Below are 19,873 nucleotides of genomic sequence, written 5' to 3' on the forward strand. Positions count from 1 at the left end.
AGGACCCAACTCAAATAGAATTTCCTTTATGAAAACCTTCACTTTCCCAGCTTCATGAGGTGGACCATTCTCTCAGGTCTGGTGGAAACTCGTACAAAGACCTATTTTTTTTTTTTAACATGTGCTACACTGCAGCTTCATTCCCGACTCAGGAGTGGCACTTCCACTAGCAGATTTCTGCCTCACCTGTCTTTACAAAGGCTTACTAACTCTGCTGAAAGAATGCAAAACACCATTCTTCTGAGGGGGCAGTAATGTAACACTCTTTTTCCTTACTGAGAGGAAGAAAAATGCAAAGAATTGACTAGGAAGTTACTCTCTGAGAACTGAAATCGCGAATTTTGAGGGAAGTGGAAAAAAAAAAGCTCTATTGTTAACTTTCATTATTACTTGGCCACATAATTCAACTTTTCTCCTAGAAGAAGATTACTTTCCTGACTACTAAAAGATTATTCCACTGCTGGTTATTATGGGTGTGGCTTTGTTTCTAAGGGAAATCGACTAAGGCGTAGCATTAAGGATGTGGCTATTTTATTCAAAGTCTGCACATTTCTTCTTGCATTTCTCCCCAAATAAATATGTGTTCCTGTGCTTCTGCTTCTGTTTATCTTATGAGGCTGGAACCTGTGAGTGTAGGTTCAAACTTCCACCAACACATCTGCTAGACTGACTGAACAAGAGAACTTTACCTACTGTCACTGTCGCTTGCCTACGGGGGTAGGCAATTACTTTCCTGTGCAAGGACATGGCTGCTCTAGCCTAGAAGGAGGCGTAGCTGCCTCTCTCTCAGAACAAGGGGTTATCTTTCTACATGGAATCCCAGAAGGTACTCATTAGGAAAAATCAAAATTATATTATGTTTGAGTAAAAACTACTGTCAATAGAGAGTGGGTCTTTAATAAAGAACAAAAGAGAACAAAAAGTAATAAATATATTCATAGGAATGGAAACACGTCATCTAATTTTATAAAAAGAGTCATTCGAATAATGCATCACTGTTGAAACCCTTTGTGTGCTTTTAAAATTAGAATGTTGATCATTTTAACAGTGTTTGTGAGAAGCTGGCAAAAACAGGTTAAAAATTATTTGGGTATCAGGACCTGACAAAATGTAATTTTGAAGAGTATGTTCTAGGCCAGGGACTAGCAACAGCTCCTCACTACACGGGGTTGGCAGTGACTCCTCAGCTCTCCGGTTTTTGCCACCATGGATAATACGTAAATAAATGAGTGTGATTGTATTCCCACAAAACTTTGTTTAAAAAAAAGAAGAAAAGAAAAGAAAGGAAAACAGATGGCCGGCCAGATTTGGGCTGTGGGCCACATTTTGCTGACCCCTGTTTTTGGGGGACTCATTCCCACACTGTGGCTCTGGACATAGCCACATCAGTATGACCTGGGAACTCCTTAGACAGGACGGTTTCTGGGTGCTACCCAAGACCTGTTGAATCAGAAATCCCAGGCAAGAGACCCGGCAATCTGTGTTTTAACAAGCCCTCCAGTGCCCTGTAGAGTTCTTGGATCTCTGTTCTAAGGACTAAATGACATTTATTTCACTCTAAAATATTTCCTCCCCTTACAATCTTTAGGCAGAAGACAAATGAATGCGGAGGGTACATTAGCCCGAACTAGCCTCCATAGATATTTATATGGCGGCATTGGAGAATTGAGGGTTATTGATTTTTTTTTTTTTTTTAAAGATTTTATTTATTTATTTGAGAGAGAGAAATCACAAGTAGATGGAGAGACAGGCAGAGAGAGAGAGAGAGGGAAGCAGGCTCCCTGCTGAGCAGAGAGCCCGATGCGGGACTCGATCCCAGAACCCTGAGACCATGACCTGAGCCGAAGGCAGCGGCTTAACCCACTGAGCCACCCAGGAGCCCGAGGGTTATTGATTTTTGATCATAAATATGACACAGTAGGAAAAAGATTAAAGGCTTTGCTGAATTTAAGAAAGCTAAAAAAATTTTTTTGAAGGTAAAATTGATTAAGGAGCATGCCTTCTGTCATCCATTTTAAATATTATATGTCTAATTTATATCTCAACCACAGGTCTGTCTGACAAACATATTTAGTTATTTTAAACCATAGAAACATTGCAGCTCAATGAAAAAAAGATAAAATTAAAAGGTATTAAAACTGTATTGTCTGCTGAAGAATTCTACAGGTTTCTAACTTAATTCTACAGGTTTCTAACTTATAGGCTCTATACCTCCTGTGATTAAGCTTTCTCTCTGAAAACATGTCTTAGATAGTAGATTAGTTTGCTCAGACTTAGAAATAAATAGTCAGATCTTAGTCTCTGATTCTCAAAAGTCATCTGAACCGATATTGTGGCCAAGCTCCACTTTCCATTCACATAATGGATCATTAGCTTAGGAGCCAGTAGTGCCAAGAAACGTAGGCGACCTGCTGTCCTTGCTCTAACAACCAGGTGTGGAGGGAGACCTCTCCAGGGAATTCAAGACATAGGCGTGGTAGAGTGTTTCTAAGTATTAATTTTTAAGTCAATAGAAGATGATTAAACTGGGAAAACAATGACGCTAAATAAAAGAAAATGCCTAGTTTATGTTCTATGGTTTGGATTCCAAAGTCGAAGTGAAGGTCAGGATGCTTACCCGGATAAATCCATTTTCCGGAGGAATTGGCCGAGGACACCCTGAATCTGATTCTGTCTCAGGGAGATCTGTCTCTTTCCTGTCTTCATCATCACTGACACATGGCTGTCCACTAAAAGAGGAAAGTAAATATGTGTTTATAATGTAACAAATGTGTATTTGGGTGGGTGTATATAGATACCCATATAACACACAATCCATTTACATATGAATTGTACGCGTAGATATATAGAGAGAAAACATTAGAGAGAAATGGAGAAGAGAGAATAGCACCAGATCCACCAATACCCCCACTAACACACTGTGTTGGAATAGGTAAAATTCTGATTCTTTCCTTAGAGGAAAATAAAAAAATCCCCGTCGCCTATCCTTACTCGTTCTCCATGATTGAAAACGTGCAGTGCTCCTCTTGCTGCTTCTCCCCCTCACAGTTTTTCCCTCCCAGTTGGGGGCTGGGGTTGTTGCATTCTCGGGTTCTGGATCTCTTGTAAGTAGCATCACATGCGCTCCAGGAAGACCAGCAGCTCCAGCTCCCATCCACCGCATCTGGAACACAGGAAGCCCCCCCCCCTTCCTGGTGCAGCTGAGACAGCCAGGGGTGTGAAGCCAGCTGACGTGGTCTCCTCACTTTTTAGCTGTGTGATTCTTTGGACCCTGTGATGGTCCAAAAGAAATTACCTGTGCAAAGGGCCTGACACCTTGCCTGACTTCCCTTTCCTGTTCCCACAGCCTGAGTAAAATGGCAATAATTATGAATCATTTTCGACTATCAACTATCATACACACATATGTAGATGCATACATATATGTATAAAGACAAACTTCTGAATATAATATATATCAAATTATTTTCTTAAAGGTAATAGAATACATTCTTACCCACATGACACATCCCCTTTCTAAGGAGGATTAGAGGTAGCCATGAATGTTATTTAGCCCTGTATGAAAACTTGGGTGGGGGCTTAATTTATCTCTGATTATAAAGCCATCGTCATTCTACATTATACAACAGAACAGGCTTATAACAACAGTATCACATACTTTATTTTATAGTATGGTTTATTATTTTATTTATTTTTAATAAATTAACAATTTAATTTAATTTGAATTATTAAATTGTTAAATTATTGAATTATTTAAAATTTTAAATTATTAATTTAAAGTATTAAATTAAATTTTAAATGTTAAATTTCTTAAATTTTTAAATTTTAAGTTAAAGTAAATACATTTATTAGATTAAATTTAAATTAACTAATTTAAAATTAAATTGACGATTTAATTTTAATAAATTATTTTATTTATTTATTTATTTATTATTGGCCACAGGTGCCCAGGTTACAAGCATTGTGCTGCCTATTCCATACATATATAAAATTTTCAGGTACATACTGGCATTGTCCCCATTTGATGATGAATGGATTGAGGCAGAGAGGGGTTGGGTGACCTTCCCAAGGCTACACAGCTGGTAAGTTACAGCAGAGCCTCACTCTCACCGGGCTGTTTGTTTGACTTTAGAGTTTAATTTTTTACAGGCTTCTTTTCCTTGTGAGTTTGCATAAGGTGAAAAATAAAATTTTTGTTTTCCTTGACCAACCTAGGACACCTTTTGGTGGGGAAGAGGGGCCTCCCCCACAGGAAGTCACAGATACTCACTGGATTTATAGTCTGGGGAGCGTCTTTCACAGTTATCTCCATAGGTGCCGCTCTGGCACACACACAGACACTCGGTCCCCGAGAGCGTAGGGCGGCCGTTATTAGGGCATGGGGCGCACCGGCAAGGGTCAAACTTGGCCGCGTATTCTCGGAAAGCTTTCTTGAGGTTGCTCCTTCTTGTCACCGCACAGGGGATGTTTCTCACCAAGTCCGTGATGGGAGCAAGCTAAGAGCAGATGGTAGAGAGGCGGTGTGGTCCACCACATTCCTTGGGCATATGCTGCCATTACTGATCAATTCTCATGGACTGAGAGGAAAGGTCTGGAAAATCTTACACATCAAAGGGATTATTGTGCAAGATAGCATATCTGCTTTTTGAACTAGTGGAGAAAAACCCTCTGTATGAGAGCAGGGGAGTTTCTTTTCTTTCCCTACTAGGGAGGGTAGAGCAGCTCTCTACAGGATTACCTGGACTCTCTTGTCCCTGATGTGATGTCTCTGGTGCTTACCTTCCCTGGAATTGGGCTAGGAAGGAAGCCTCCCGGGAGGTGTCGCTTCCTTGGACTTATACCACATTATTCAGTAAGCAACAAATACATGCCTCAAGTCACTGAGAGAGGTGATGGAGAGTTGGGCGGTTCGTGCACGCTCTGCCAAAACCTCATTAGGTTTGATTTAAGCAGAAAAATCTAGAGAGGGTGAAGAGAGGCTTTCTGTGTTCTTTTTTCCACAGACAGGATTGGCTCTTGGTGGGACCAGATGAGAAACTATGCAGCGGGAGAGAAGAACTTGACCGTAGGATGAATGGAAGAATTATGGTAACAAATAATAGAACTAACACAAAATCAGGGCTCATTTTATTAACATTTGAAAACCTCAAAGGAATGACTATGTAATGCAGCATATGAGTCACAGGTGCCCAGATGGGCAGCCAAATCTCATTTTCCCCTCATAGCCTGTGGAGCTCAATGTATCTTCACGTTGCATGTAAATTATTCTTCTTTCATAATGATTGAACTACTTTGTCTTCATTTAAATGAAATGAGCAGAATAGCTTCTTTGAGGGCTTTAAAAATGTGTTTATGCTTAGTCAAAACTGGTTCTAAATGATATGACTGATATGTGGGCAAAGTATTCCATCAATAATAAAAATCACATTTTTATGTAATCCTAACAAATACAGGACAGGTAATTTTAATCAATAGTGATAGAAACTGAAAGCCAAATGGGTCTAAGACCCCATTTATCCCACAGAGCTAGACTGAACATTTAGGCATGCTCATGGAATAAAAAGTTGCAAGAAAGGTACACCAGTCAGATTTATTATGCAGACGGGGCGCTGAAAAGCACCAGTTAAGGCAAGCCTGAGCAGATGTATTCCCCAAATTCCCCCTTCCTGGAGGCTCCTGGGTAGCTTAGTCAGTTAAGCAGGTAAGCGGCTGCCTTCATCTCAGGTCATGATCTCAGGGTCCTGGGATTGAGCCCCACAACGGGTGCCCCGCTCCAGTTCCCTGCCAGGTGGAGAGCCTGCTTCTTCCTCTCCCTCTGCCTGCCACTCCCTGTACTTGTGCTCCCTTTCTCTCTCTCTGTCAAATAAATAAATAAAATCTTAAAAATAAATTACCCTTCCTGGTATTTTATGTATGCTAAGGATTCTACCAGAGATCGCTCATTTGAAGAGCAAACATAATCGATGTGTAATTTAACATTTTAAAAAAGAAATGCACACTAAAGAAAGACATTTTCCTTTCTCGAGTGCGAGGAAAACGGAAAAGGGATTGCATGGTGTGCAGTTTAGGTTGCTAGAGAACCACTGTAGCTCTGACGCATAATATTTCTGACTCTTACCTCAAAGTCAATCACAGCGGGATTTTCCTTCACGGATTCTAACCACTCTGAGAATTCCTTCTCCGCAGGACCAGAGGTCCCCCTCTCCCACACCAAGGCGGCGGCGTACTTACTCCTCCCACCTCGAGTCAGGGAAATAGATTTCTCTGCTCCCTGCAAAACCGAACCTGCAAGGTGTTTCAAGAAAATGATTCATTTAACTTTACTGCACATTCAGACTTTAAAGAAAAGCCTGTTTGCATGGGAGGAGAAGTAGATGGTAGTCATGTAGCTACATTAAAAAAGCTAGTGAAAGGCGAGAGAACAGTCCGCCTCAACCCTCCAGGGAGTTCAGTAACAGAAATGATAACGGTGTTAGCTGTTCCCATTTATTAAGCAACTTGTCTATGCCAGGCACTTTGCACTGATTGTCTTAAGTTATTCTCACAACAATCTTGAGAAGTAGATATTATTATAAACACAGGCACTGAAGCTAGAGGTAATTTAACCTGAACACATGTCCAGTAACTAGGGGTGGGATAGAGGGAGTAGACTGGGGCGTAGATGCTGCCCCAGTCCAGGCTACTCCGCTCCCAGCTCTTGGAAGCCAGAGCTCCCACTTTTGAAGTGTATCAGCATATGACTTGGGACTTCAGAATAGCACAAATCACCAGGTTTCTGATATCCAATCAGTGGACTGCCAGGCTGGAGATTTCCATTTAAAGTTGATAGAATGCTTTTAAGCTCAAAGACAGGGGGCAATGATACAACTAATAAAAGAGGAAGAAAAAGTTAAGCCTCAAGTTAAGAGGTGGCACGTTGTTTCATTAGGAGCAATGATATTTAATGTACAGTATGCAGATCTTTTACGTAGATTTTCAAAAAACAATTCCTATGAGTTAATGATGTCTTTAATTAACAAAGGTAGGGACTGAGTAATAGGAAATCATAGTGAGAAATAAAAGCAAATGAAGAGGAGGTTAGTGCTCTGGGTGAGAGTTTATGGCATTAATTTTGCATCTATTGTGCAGTACGGATCAGCCATGGCTCCGTTGATTTGAAGTTCTACAGTGAAAATCTAGAACAAGAGCCCAGTGGGTGAAGTACTCTCTCTGTGAAGAAAGTAGTATATCCCTTTCAAAGTGAGGTTGTGTAAGATAACACAGAGGGGGTATAAGAAAACATTTTAGAGGTTTTGTATTTATTTTTCATATAAAAAAGGAGAGAAATTAGTATTTGTCAATATATCGTGTACCAATTGTCAGTAGCTCTGACACGCTAGTTCACATTTGGCTTGATATCATGTATTTCATGAACGGATTGACACCAGTAAGAGTTAATATGATAAGCGTGGGGTCCTGAAGAAAGAGTAAGCATTAAGTCTGTTTATACTCCATGAGCTAGCTGGAACAGAACTAATTCTTGCAAGACAATGAGTGGTTTAAAAAGATTCCAGGAAGGAAATGCATATTAAGGATGGTAGTATATTGAAGAACAGATGTTTCTGTTACTTACACAAGCTTCTCGTAAGCCACAACATGAGACTGATACCAAAGCTGCCCAAAACATATCAAACATTTCAAGGAGTTTTTGATGAAATATTAATTTGTCATAATATGAGCAGGACACTGAAAAATTCTGTTTATTTCATGTAAGCTATATTTCAAAAATTTCTCTTTTCCATGTCTGTATATATTTTTGTGCATAACATATTTTTAGAATACTACATTTATAAAGTTTGTTAGTATTTTTTAAGTAAGTATATTAGGGACATATAGTAAAAAAAATTTAATGATATAATTACAGATTTTAAAAGTTTGGAGTCCAGTGATTTAATCAAAGAAGCTCAGGATCAGACGTCGACAGAGTATGTTTTCATGTATGTTTTACTCTTAAACGTGCTTTGACATTAGGCAAATTTTCATCACGATTAATAAGCATTTGTTGAGAATCTGCTATATGCTAGGTTAAAGACTGAGAGAAATGTAAAATATGGCTTTTGTATTTGAAGGACATAGACTCTCAATGAGAAGAGAAAATAAGTACATAAATAATATTAGCAAAACCATAGAGAACTAAAAAAGGGAAGAAAGAAAGAAGGAAGGAAGGAAGATAAGAAGGGAGGTTAGGGAGGGGGACAAAAGGTGCACAAAAAACCCAACATTTTGTCTTAGTGTTAGAGAGTGGTGCAACAATTCAGGATTCCTGAGTTAGGGCCGTGGAAGAATTCTGTGATTTTAGGCACTTAGGGAGGATAGAACTATGAAAGGACTTTGAGGCAAAGCTAAGACATGGTAGGGGGCAATGCCCTCCCAACACGGGCAGAGACCCAGAGAGAGGGGCCGATGGTTCCAAGTTCTGGAAACAGTGCCCATGGACAACCGCTTGAGTTGAAGTTGAAGGCTCAGGTAGGGGAAGAGCAGCAAGACAGAGAGGATCTGGATGGAAAGTCAAGGAGATTGGACTTCATCCTGTAGGTTTAGAAGTGACTATATTCCCTAGAAACATTTCGAGTTAGAGAGTTCACATAATTCAGGAGTATTAGCAATGTGCCACATGGGTAGCAATGGCTAATGGATAAACCAGTATGGACACCATTGAAATACACTCGGATTTTGCAGTGTCCTCACCTCCTTCTTACAAGCTGAAAACTGTGGGTCCATATTTGACATTTTCTCATTTCTTTGTTGGATGAATTTTATAATTGATAACAGGGCAGTTTTGATTTTTTTTTTCCAGTAAGTATATTCTCAAAATTCTCTCAGGTTTTGAGATGTCCTCATATTACCATCATATAGGAAATTACTTTTTTTCCCCTCTCTCAGAAATTTGTGGACATTATTGTCTTATAGCATTGAATTTAGTTATAGAGAAGTCTGAGGACAGACAATTTTTGTTGTTTTGGTTGTTCTGTGGGAGACTTGTTCCTTCAGTCAAGATAATTGAATAATTCATTTTTTAAAACTGTATATAGTAAATTAGTTAGGGTTTGTCTTGAAGTTATATATTTGAACCATATCTCTGATGCAAATAATCAAAACAAATTTGTTCCTTTATTTCAGGGATGTATTCATATATAGGTATTCATATATAGTTGTGTCTTTTTTTTCTTTTCTTAACAGTTTTCCTCTTTGATTTTTGGGGATCTCTATTGCAGGAATACAAATTTCCACATCCTAAAATATCTGACAATTATATTAAATTGTATTTTTCATTCCATTTTCATTAGATTTTTCTTAATAAATGTTAATATCTAAATTTTCTCTGTATTTATTATGAATTACTTTAAATCCTTCTGAATGTGATTAACTTTCTTGGTTTTATTTTCAGGCAATTATATTTTGTTCTTGCAGTATCTTATTCATTTAGAAGTATAATGGTGATATTTTTCAATGTTTGTTTGTCTTTGTACCTTAGCTTTGAAATTTGCCTTTTTAATTAATTCTTATAATCTTTTTGCTTCTGAGCACTTGATTTATTGAATTCACATTGTTGTTAATTTTTGCATGAAAAACTGGTATAGAGTCTATATCAATACTTCAGTTTATATTACTAGGTTATTTGTTTCGCATGTTCTTTCTTGTTTTTTTGCTGTAATATGCATGCATAGTTGTCATAATTTACATTGCACGTAAATTATTCTTCTTTCATAATGACTGAACTCCTTTGTCCTCATTTAAATGAAATGAGCAGAAAAGCTTCTTTGAGGACTTTAAAAATGTGTTTATGTTTAGTCAAAATTGGTTTTAAATGGCATATGACTGATATGTGGGCAAAGTAGTCCATCAATAATAAAAATCACCTTTTTCTTAAATTGCTTATGCTTAACATGGGCATATACATGTAGATCATCTATATGGTTGAATATTCAAAATTATCTATTTATTATTATAGTAAATATTTTTATCTATTCCTTATCTGTCTCCCCAGGAGAATATAAGCTTCATATTTTAGGAGTTTCTATGAGTCTGCTTCCTTTTTTTGTTAGCAGAATGAATAGCGTTCAGTCAGGCAAAGTCAGGAACCAAGAGAACTTCACACAGAGGAAGGAGATATTTATTATGGCAAAGCACAAGAGAGAGTATGACTTATTTAGGAGACTATATAGTTCAGCTAGGCAGAGAGCAAGCGAGAGAGAGCGAGAGAGATGCAGGAATTTATCTTTAAGGCTATGTGAAACCATGACATGTTTAAGGCATGAAAATTGCACGTTAAAGTTTGCCTTGGAAAAGTCCTGTCACAGGAAATCTGTAGAAGAGATTGGAAGAAGGCTTTGGGAGAGCCAAGGGGACGGGGACTGGTTAGGAGACTTCTGCGGTAATCTGGATTGGAAATAACGAACACAGGGCATGCCTGTGGAAACGAAGAGATGGGGGTAACTTGGAGAAGTATCAAGGATGTAGAGTGATTACTCATTGGGTATGGAGGCCAGAAAGAAGGTGAAATTAAAGACAACACTCAGGTTTCTGGCATGGTTGCTGGAGCCTTATAGACTGATAGACTCTTACCAGCCTATATTTTTAATGGTTGTTTTTACGTGTAGTTTGTAACCTCCTTGATAGGAAGGCTGCTTGACACCCATTTTTACATCACAGTGCTTAATACGGAGTTCGGTCCCTGGGAAGAATTGATATATGTTAAACAACCTAAGTATAAGATCAAGAAAAACTTAAATATTTCTCTTGTAAGTAGTGCTAATGATATTTTATTTTCACCTCTCCCCCCCACCACACAGAGGGCTCTGAGGTAGATAAATGAAATAAAGGAAAGTTAAAAATAGCACAGTCAAACGTAACGGTGGTACTCCAGTCAGCCACCTGTGGACAGGGCAAGCTGCTAGGAGAGAGGAAGTACCCTTACCTTCGTATTTCTCGGACATCTTGTTTTTGGTGCATCGGTATTCCACTTTTGTTACCGTAATAAACCAATAGCGTTTCTTTGTTTCAAACCGGACACAGTCTTGGATTTCTTCCTCTGTTAAACCTAGGAAAGGGGAGTACAAACAGCACGTTCTGAGAATGCACTCCTGAGAAGTCAGAGAAGAAGGGCATGTGGCTCTGGACACTGGGGAGCAACAAATACTCGGTATTAGCTCCCATCTTCTCCAGTTCCAGTAAACTGGCATGATTCCAGCTTTCATCTCCAGATTCAGTCCTTTACAAGTCCTGGGATGATCCTGAACACAGGAGTCATTTATGAGTCCCTGATGTCTCTCCTGTCAGCACTGGCCCTAAGAGGCAAATATAAGGTGTCTGTGGCCCATCCCATGGGGCTCATGTTGGCCTCTACCTGTGGCCTACACACAAGGAGCCCCCAAGCTTGCCTGTCCTACTGGCCACAGCCACTCGATAGCCCCACAGATGAAGAGATGAACACATGTTCCATGGGGTGCCCCTGTCAGGCCTACTTTTTGGGCATAGCTAATTCTGTGAGGCCAGAGTCCACCTCATTTATTCCCTGGTCATCGCGTAGAATGGAAATCTTGTTGCTCGTCCCTCCTTCCCTGAACACTCATTCTCATACTCGTCTCCCTGACTTAGCTGCTCATTCCACCTGTCCCCCCAAAACCCTTTTGTTTTCTCTCAGAAATTCTGACTTGCTGACCTATGAACTCTTCTCAGTGTCCTCACTGACTCTTCTTCCTTATCCTCATTCAAGCCTATACTCCTTGTTTCTCTTCATGTCTTGGAGGGAGGGGGATACTGCTTCATTCCCAGCCCTGGAGAGCTGGGGTTGATCTCTTCCTAGCTTCCTGGTGCTGCCATAAGACAGAAGTCTTGTCAAAACCCTGGCGCTCCAAGGCTTAGGCCATTCGGTTCTAACATCTTTAGTCTTCATTGTTCTTGCCTTTTACCAAAATTCCGAGCATCATTTGTTGAAGAAATTGACCTCTGAGTCGCTCTTTCACACTCCCATCCTTGCCTGTATTCTCAATGACTTCAAAATCCACTCGACGTCAGGGATTAAGTGGGACACAGTGCAGGGAAACAGGTCTGGCTATTTGTAGGCTGAGTTGGTGCTGCCTATCCAGGGTAATTATAAGAGAATTAACATTTCTTTTTTTTTTTTTTTAACAGCTACCTAAAGCCTCTTGACCTGCTACCGGAAACGGTAAAATTAGAGTCCAGATTTTGGGTTTTGTTTTTAATGGAATTTACTTAAATCGAAGTACAGCTGACACAAGAATTCAGTTTTTTCACTGTTAGTTAAAAGTTGCCTTGCAATAAGAAATAACACGGAGGACATGGGGAGATGGAAAGAAGGGAGTTGAGGGAAATTGGAGGGGGAGATGAACCATGAGAGACTATGGACTCTGAAAAACAATCGGAGGGGTTTGAAAGGGTGGGGGTGTAGGAAGTTGGGTGAGCCTGGTGGCAGGTATTATGGAGGGCACGTATTGCATGGAACACTGTGTGTGGTGCAAAAAACAATGAATTCTGTACACTGAAAAGAAATTCAAAAAATAATTAATTAATTAATTTTAAAAAATTGCCTTGCAAAACACGAGCACAGAAGAGATAGGGCTGTTAGTATCAGCTCCTAAACACCTTAAAGCAAAGGAGTTCATCAAATCCTGATATTTAGGATTATAGATTATAGTCAGCAGAGGAGTGTTTTTAGAACTTGAGGTATCGTTTGGGTGTGATGCTGAAACTGAATTCTAAAGACACAGATTACTGAGAAATGAGGCCAAGTAGAAGGGAATGTGGTCTGCCTACTGCACAGTATTTTCAATTGTTGGACACATTTGAAGAGATGCACTGTAAGTTGGCAGTGAAAAATTCTTAGTTTGAAGCCCTCATGTTTACCAGCTTACCATGAATCTTTAACTCTAACCAAAAAAAAAAAAAAAAAAAAAAAAAAAGTTTTTTTTTTTTTTTTTTTTTTTGTGAGGCTGAATAAGTATGAGTCATTTTCTTCTGGTAGTGCTGTTCTAACAAGTAGGTGAGTCAAACGTTGAAGCCATGTTAGGAATTTAATGTGTCTATAGTGCATAGTTCCCATCCTTTTTAAATTTTTTCATTAGGTTTTTATTATTTATAAATGAAAATTAAATTTTATGCATCCAATTCATTAACTATAACATAATTCATTGGCTATCAACTTAGTTAATTTCATTTTCTGAGGGCTAAGAGAGAATCTTAGAAGATGTGAATGATGAATCCCTTGTATGAACCATGGTGTTGGTCACGCAGTTTTGACAATGTCAAGGCTTTATCAGTGAATTTCTATATAAGCCTTTCTTCCCCTGTATTTCCTGTAGCTTGCAGCACTTGGCCTCTCAAACCAGAGTGTCCTTTTGATGTAGCACAGTGACAAGTATTTCAGAAATGTCCTCAGTTGCTCTGACGGGGCAGAGGTCAACAGTGTTAGTCAAAAATGTCATATGGATAAATGGTGAGGCCTGTAATTGTCCTCCAGTTTGGAGTAAGAAATGACTTCTCAACAAAAGATGTTTAAAATTATCATCTCGCACATTATGATAGTTTAATTGTTTAATGTTTTTACTGTATTTCTGAAGTTCTGTTCACCGAGCACACTGAAGCAATGTCAACTTTTATTCAAGGTTTTAAATTGACTGTGGGACATTGAACAATAGAGGAATAAATGAAGGATGCAAATAAAAAGCAATTTAATTTTGTTTTCCTCTTCCTGAGGGAGAAAAGGTACTATGAAATATTCAGGTCATGTTTTTGAAATTAATGACAAGGGATACAATTCTTATTAAATAAAGCAAATAAAAGCTAAGCCTATACTTTAGTTCCATGTTACAACTCAGCAAAGAGAGAAGAAATGGGAAAAAGTGAGAGGAGGCCAGAGTATATATTCATCTAGAGAGTGGGCAAAAACAGGTAAGCATACCCACTAGAGAAATCTCATTTTATTGAGCTTTTCTTCCATGTGGATGTGTTTCATCCTAACCACGATTAAGACTGCACCAGTATCATTATTGTGACTCAGAGAAATATATACATGTAATATATATATATATAGTTATTGAATGTAAGAACATGTATTATATATAAGAATATTAAATATAGAAACTGAAGAGACATATGTACACTCTAAAGTATATGTGATATGTCTATATCTATATATAGCATTTGTGTCTGTGAGTATGTAGGTGTATATGGTCATATATTTCCAGTTTCCTATCACATCTCAAACTCCTTCCTTTCCCTTATTATGTGCACCTGTTTCTACCTCTATTTACAGAGAAAGGGATGGAAGGTGAGAATGTTTCAGTAGGAAAGTATAGTTCACCACTTCATTTTGGTCATGGGTCTTCAACTATTAAAATGCTGAATGGTTGATTAAAGATTCACATAGTCTTTAACTGACCTGATGTCTAAGCCTTTAGAAGCCTTGCTGTGAATGCATAATGAGTATAGCTGATCAAGTGAGAAATTATTCTCTGGGCTACAGCAGCAAGCGACCAAAATAATTTCATCCCAGGGGTGAGATGAAACCAGTCAAAAGCCAGAGGTTTTGCACAACCATTTTTGCTTAGCATTAATGTGGTATTCTTATGGCAGAAGATACCAAATTAATCATACAGACATTGCTCCAGTGGAAAGAATAACAGAAATGGAACATAAGGTTAGGCAATCTGAAAGCTCACCACAGCATAAATCTTTTGGATTTCAGTGACTCTGTCAGGTAAAACTTTTTTAGGTCCTCTTACTGAAAATCCTTCTCAAAAACATTTATCCCATCTTCTTTCTTAGGAAGGTAGATAATGAGGGATAGCTAGTCACTTAAAGTTTGGAATAACTGAGGAGACCCACATTAAACATTAGTATTTGCAATGATGAGATTTAAGAGAGGGATTGACACTAGAGTGACCTGAAGGTTGGCCTGATGTTGTTTTTTTTTTGAATAAATTCCTGATTTCTTTTCTTTTCTTTTTTTTTTTAAAGATCTATTTATTTATTTAAAAGAGAGAGAAACAAAAGAAAGAAAGTGGTAGGGGGGCAGGGAGGAGAGCAGAGGGAGAGAGAGAAAGAGAATCCTGAAGCAGCCTCCAGGCTGAGCATGGAGCCAGTCCCAGGGCTCGGTCCCAGGACACTGATATCATGACCTGAGCCCAAACCAAGAGTCAGCCACTCAACTGACTGGCACCACCCAGACACCCCCTGCTTTCTTTCATATAAAAGTCACCTGATCAAGAATTCTTATTTATCTGGGGTAATTGGTCAGTTGAGTTCTGGTTACCATAACATCTCCCAACCATGTCCTTAAGAGACACATGATAGAATCATCACAAAGGCCCTATGCCATTTCACAAAGGAGTCTGAAAACAAATTGATCCAATGTGCTTAAGCTGTAATAATAATTACTATTGGCAATTTAAGGTAATAGTTAAGAAACCAAGATTTATTTATAAACTAATGCTTATTTATAAACCAAAGCTTACAGGGAAGCAGAAAAATATCCCTGATTATATCCTAAAATATAAAGTTGCAAACATTCCTCAAAAAAAAAAAAAAAAAAAAGTGCTCTCATCAGGCTTCAAGTTTTATCAACAGTAGGTGCATATCTAGCTCACATTAACTTAGTCCCTTGTCAAGTCTTTAATTGTTCTTTTATCTTACGCCCTTGGCTTTTACTTAAAAATCATTAAAAGAAAAGGAAAGCTAGTGAATTTCCTATAACTATTTTTCTATAAAATTACTATCTCCTATAAAAATGTTATAAGTAAATTATCTTTTAGAGTTTAATTCCAGGACAAATTTCATTTTCCTTGAGAAAAATAGCATGCATCTCTCTTTTAGATTATTACTACTGTGTAGCTTATGATGTTTCCAGATGTCAGGAAATTCAGAAACAAACCCAATGTCCAGTCAAAGAGGAATGTATATTTATTTTTCCTTCTTTTTTGTTCCTAATTTTCTATTTTTATTTTATTTGCTTGAGTGTGTACCTTTTGGTTGTTCTTCATACTATTTTGGAAATAAAGTGGAGTCTAAAAGTTGACAAAGAAGAATTAAAATGACAGAGTAAGAGAAAAATGAATTGCAGGCAGTTGAATCAAGTTGAAAAAGAGGGAGGGCTGCAAAAATCCTACCTGAATTCTTGAGTTCCTCGAGGCTAAACTGGTAGAGAAGGTCATACACGCCGCCCAGGGAGCCAGAGGTGAAATAGTGAGTCCCAAAGTCATCAAATATTCGGCTATACAAAGCATAGTTGTATTCCAGAGGCAGGTGGTTAAGTGCTTTCAAAAAGACATCAGAAAGCTGCAGATCTTTACTTTTCATTGTGAAGTTTAAAACTTTTATCATTTTATGGATCCTAGCAAAACTAGAATCCTAAATGGAAGAGGAGAGAAAAAGAAGAAGGGAAAAAAAAAGCCAAGATGATTAAAGGTAATGAAAGTTTGAAGTGTCAAGCTTTTAAATGTCGTCCATTTATCACCAGCTTCATCCCGGCCATAGTCTGCTAACAGCTTTAACTCTCTGTGGCGTGCTATCACACACAAAATTAGAATTTTTGTTTTACTTCCCAGGGTTTTTTTCCTGAAACGTTCAAAGTGCGCAACAGATAAGATTACCTCAGTAACGTGAATTGTGTGGTAGAAGCTTACGTTTGGTAGGGGGATCTACCAAAAAGACATCCGTGATGGGAAAAGTCAATCTTTCATTCTTGATTGTCAATCATGGTTGCGTCCCTACTGAGTATTTAGAAATTCTTGCTAATGCGAAACGTTGAAGAAGAATTGCATAAATTTTGAACTGGAAGTTATGCAATTGAGCTCAAGTCCCAAGTTTGTCCTTAACTAGGAAAAGGCATGTACATTCCCCAGGCCCCAGATGTCTGTGAAATGTCACCTTGGGCACAGATGAAGGCTGTGTGACAGGTGACAATACCACACCCCTTTCAACTCTAACATGCTATGATTCAAAATTACTTAGGGTTAAAATTAAACATTATTTATATTCCCTCCTCTACCCATAAACTGGAATATTTGTTTGAGAGGTGTTTTTTTTTTTTAATCATTTCTTATTATGTCAGGTTAATTTATGATTTGGTGGTTGGTCTTATACCCAAATCTCATTTCATTAATTTGTCTTTCTACATATCCACTGAGTTTTCGGAGTATACCCACATATACTGTTGTAAAAAATATTATTTCTACTTTACGTATCTCTCAATTTTAGCAAAGTGTAATGTTTGAGTAATAACAGAGAGAGGAGTGTACTTTAGCAAATGAACTTTATCGTAGCTATAAACTATTAAATAGCTATTTTCTTGTGTGCTATAATTAAGGCATAAAATGGCTGCTAACACAAAAGAAAAGAAATAATCACAAAGATTGAAAAAGAGTCACCATTCACACTTTTCTCTCTCTCTTTCCATTCTCTCTACCCTATTCCTTTACACCCTGGCCCCCTTCCTGCCTTTAACACATTTCTCTGAAACATTTATAAACCAATTCTGTGAAGCAAATCTTAAAGTTGAGACCGATATATATATCTATGTCTCTTACAGTATCTCCATTTTCCTACTTATTATGGACTATATTTTTAAGCAGTTTTTTTCAAATCCTGGATATATTTATTAGAGCCAGCTGGGGACTTACAAAAAAAAAAGGCAGAATCACATGCCCCACCTGATATTCTGAATCAGTAAGTTAAGAGAAGGGCCACGGGATGCTTTTGCTTACTAGTAATTCTGATTTTAACTTGTTTTAAGTATATAATTTGCAAGGGGGATGGGCTAAATGGGTCATGGGCATTAATGAGGGTATATGTTGTGATGGGCACTGGGTGCCATACATAAGTGATGACTCACTATATTCCACTCTTGAAATGAAGACTATACTACATGTTAACTAACTTAAATTTAAATAAAATCTTGAAAGAAAAAAAAAATATCATTTGCATTACTTGACCATAAAAAAGAATGAAATCTTGCCATTTGCAATGACATGGAAAGATGCTAAGCAAAATAAGTCAGTCAGAAAAAGACAAATACCAAATGATTTCACTCATATGTGAAATTTAAGAAACAAAACATATGAACAAAGGGGAAAGAAAGAGAGACAAATCAAAAATCAGACTCTTAGAGTGTCTTGGTGGTTCAGTTGGTTGAGCATCTGGCTTTGGCTCAGGTCATGATCTCAGGGTCCTGGGACTGGGCCTTGCAGCCTGCCAACTACTCAGTGGGGAGTCTGCTTATCCCTCTCCCACTCCATTTCCCTCAGCTCCACCCTCCCGACTCATGCTGTCTCTGTGTTTCTCTCTAAAAAAAAAAAAAAGTCTTAAAAAAAACACAGACACACTCTTAATTATAGAGAGCAAACATGGTTGGGGTGGATGGGTGAAGTAGGTGATGGGGACTAAGGAGGGCACTTGTGAAGAGCACCGGGTATGGAAGGGTTGAATCACTATATTGTACACCTGAAATGAATAGAACACTGTATGTTAACTAATTGGAATAAAATAAAAACTTAAAGGAAAAAGAATATAATCTGGTAAATTTGAGGGACACTATGCTACCTATAGCCCATTCTAAAGTGCACTAACAATTTATGTTATAAAAGGAATCTACTCTATTCTCTCTTTTTTTCTTTTATGTGTTCATATCACCAGAACTCTACTCTTTACATAGTTCGTTTAAATTATGAATAGATGAATGAATGAATAAGCAGATAGCTTTAAGTGTAACGTAGTGATATGAAGAGTGGGCAAAAATCAGAAAAAACTGATTTCAATGCCCAACTCTGACATCTACTCTCTGTAAGATCATGGGAACACTTAGCTTCTTGGACTTTAGTGTAGTACATAATACATGGTAGATACTTGATAAATATCTCTTGGGTTAAAAATAAATGTATGGACTTTAATTTACTCATCTGTAAAATGTTATTAAAAATATTTACTCTGATTCCCTCTTAGTGTTCTTTTGAAGATAAATGAAGTGCCTAGGAAAATTATCTATAAAGTGTTATAAAATCTCTTATTTATGTAAGTGTATGAATGGGTGAATAAATAAAATATGAGAGGCACTATGGTAAAGACAGGAGGAGCCATAAAATGGTGCCCTCCAGCTGCTGGTCCCATCTGTTCCAGTGTTGGAAACTCTTTTCACCTCTCCCCTCAGGTTCTGTGATTCAGGGCTCAGTCTTCCCATTCATCTCTTTGGGAAAAAAAATAGTACACAGTAGTGGTTGTAGTGAGGAACAGATACTATTTTAAAATACATTTGTAAATGTCTAAAAATGTCTAGTATAAATCTATCACCTAAATTGGAAAATGTGTCCAGGAGTTTTCATATACAAATAATCAAAGAAAAAGCAACAGAAGAAGAAAGGTTAATGGATGAAAATGTTTCTTTACATATTGAAAGAGTTTCATTGTTTCCTGGCACGATTAATGGAAGAAGTCTAATACTTACTTACAACCCAAATTCTAAACAACAATAAAAACTATAAATTTCCAGATAGAGAAAATAAAAGGAAGAAAATCAGCCCTGCATGTGATTTTTCCTATGCAGCAATGAAAAGTAGAAGAGAGTGGAATATCCAACAATTACCAAGAAAAGACAACTATGATCCAATATTCCTATATTTGGCCAAGATATTCCTTTATTGGTCAGGAAAAATGTAAGCATATTAGATCTATAAGGACTTAGGGAGTAAGTAAGTATAGACACACACATACACATACAATATATAAAATATAACACAAATATAAAATACAGACTATGAACTTTACAAATGTTAATGAGGAATCTTTAAATAGAGAATATAAGACTCAGAATAAAATACAAACT

The 19,873-nt window shown here is 37.7% G+C and overlaps 1 protein-coding gene across 1 annotated transcript in view; it reads right to left on the bottom strand.

Moving 5' to 3' along the window:
• C6 (complement C6) overlaps positions 1-19,873 on the bottom strand; it is a 65,029-nt gene that overhangs the window by 16,685 nt on the left and 28,471 nt on the right. The window contains exons 6-11 of the mRNA XM_059416319.1: positions 16,167-16,407; positions 10,958-11,080; positions 6,119-6,285; positions 4,271-4,496; positions 2,992-3,163; positions 2,618-2,729 (exon numbers count right to left, since the gene is read on the bottom strand). Coding sequence (XP_059272302.1) covers positions 2,618-2,729; positions 2,992-3,163; positions 4,271-4,496; positions 6,119-6,285; positions 10,958-11,080; positions 16,167-16,407 — 1,041 coding nt within the window. The remainder of the gene's footprint in view (positions 1-2,617; positions 2,730-2,991; positions 3,164-4,270; positions 4,497-6,118; positions 6,286-10,957; positions 11,081-16,166; positions 16,408-19,873) is intronic.

Source organism: Mustela nigripes, chromosome 12, assembly GCF_022355385.1.
Source record: "Mustela nigripes isolate SB6536 chromosome 12, MUSNIG.SB6536, whole genome shotgun sequence".
NCBI lineage: Eukaryota > Metazoa > Chordata > Mammalia > Carnivora > Mustelidae > Mustela > Mustela nigripes.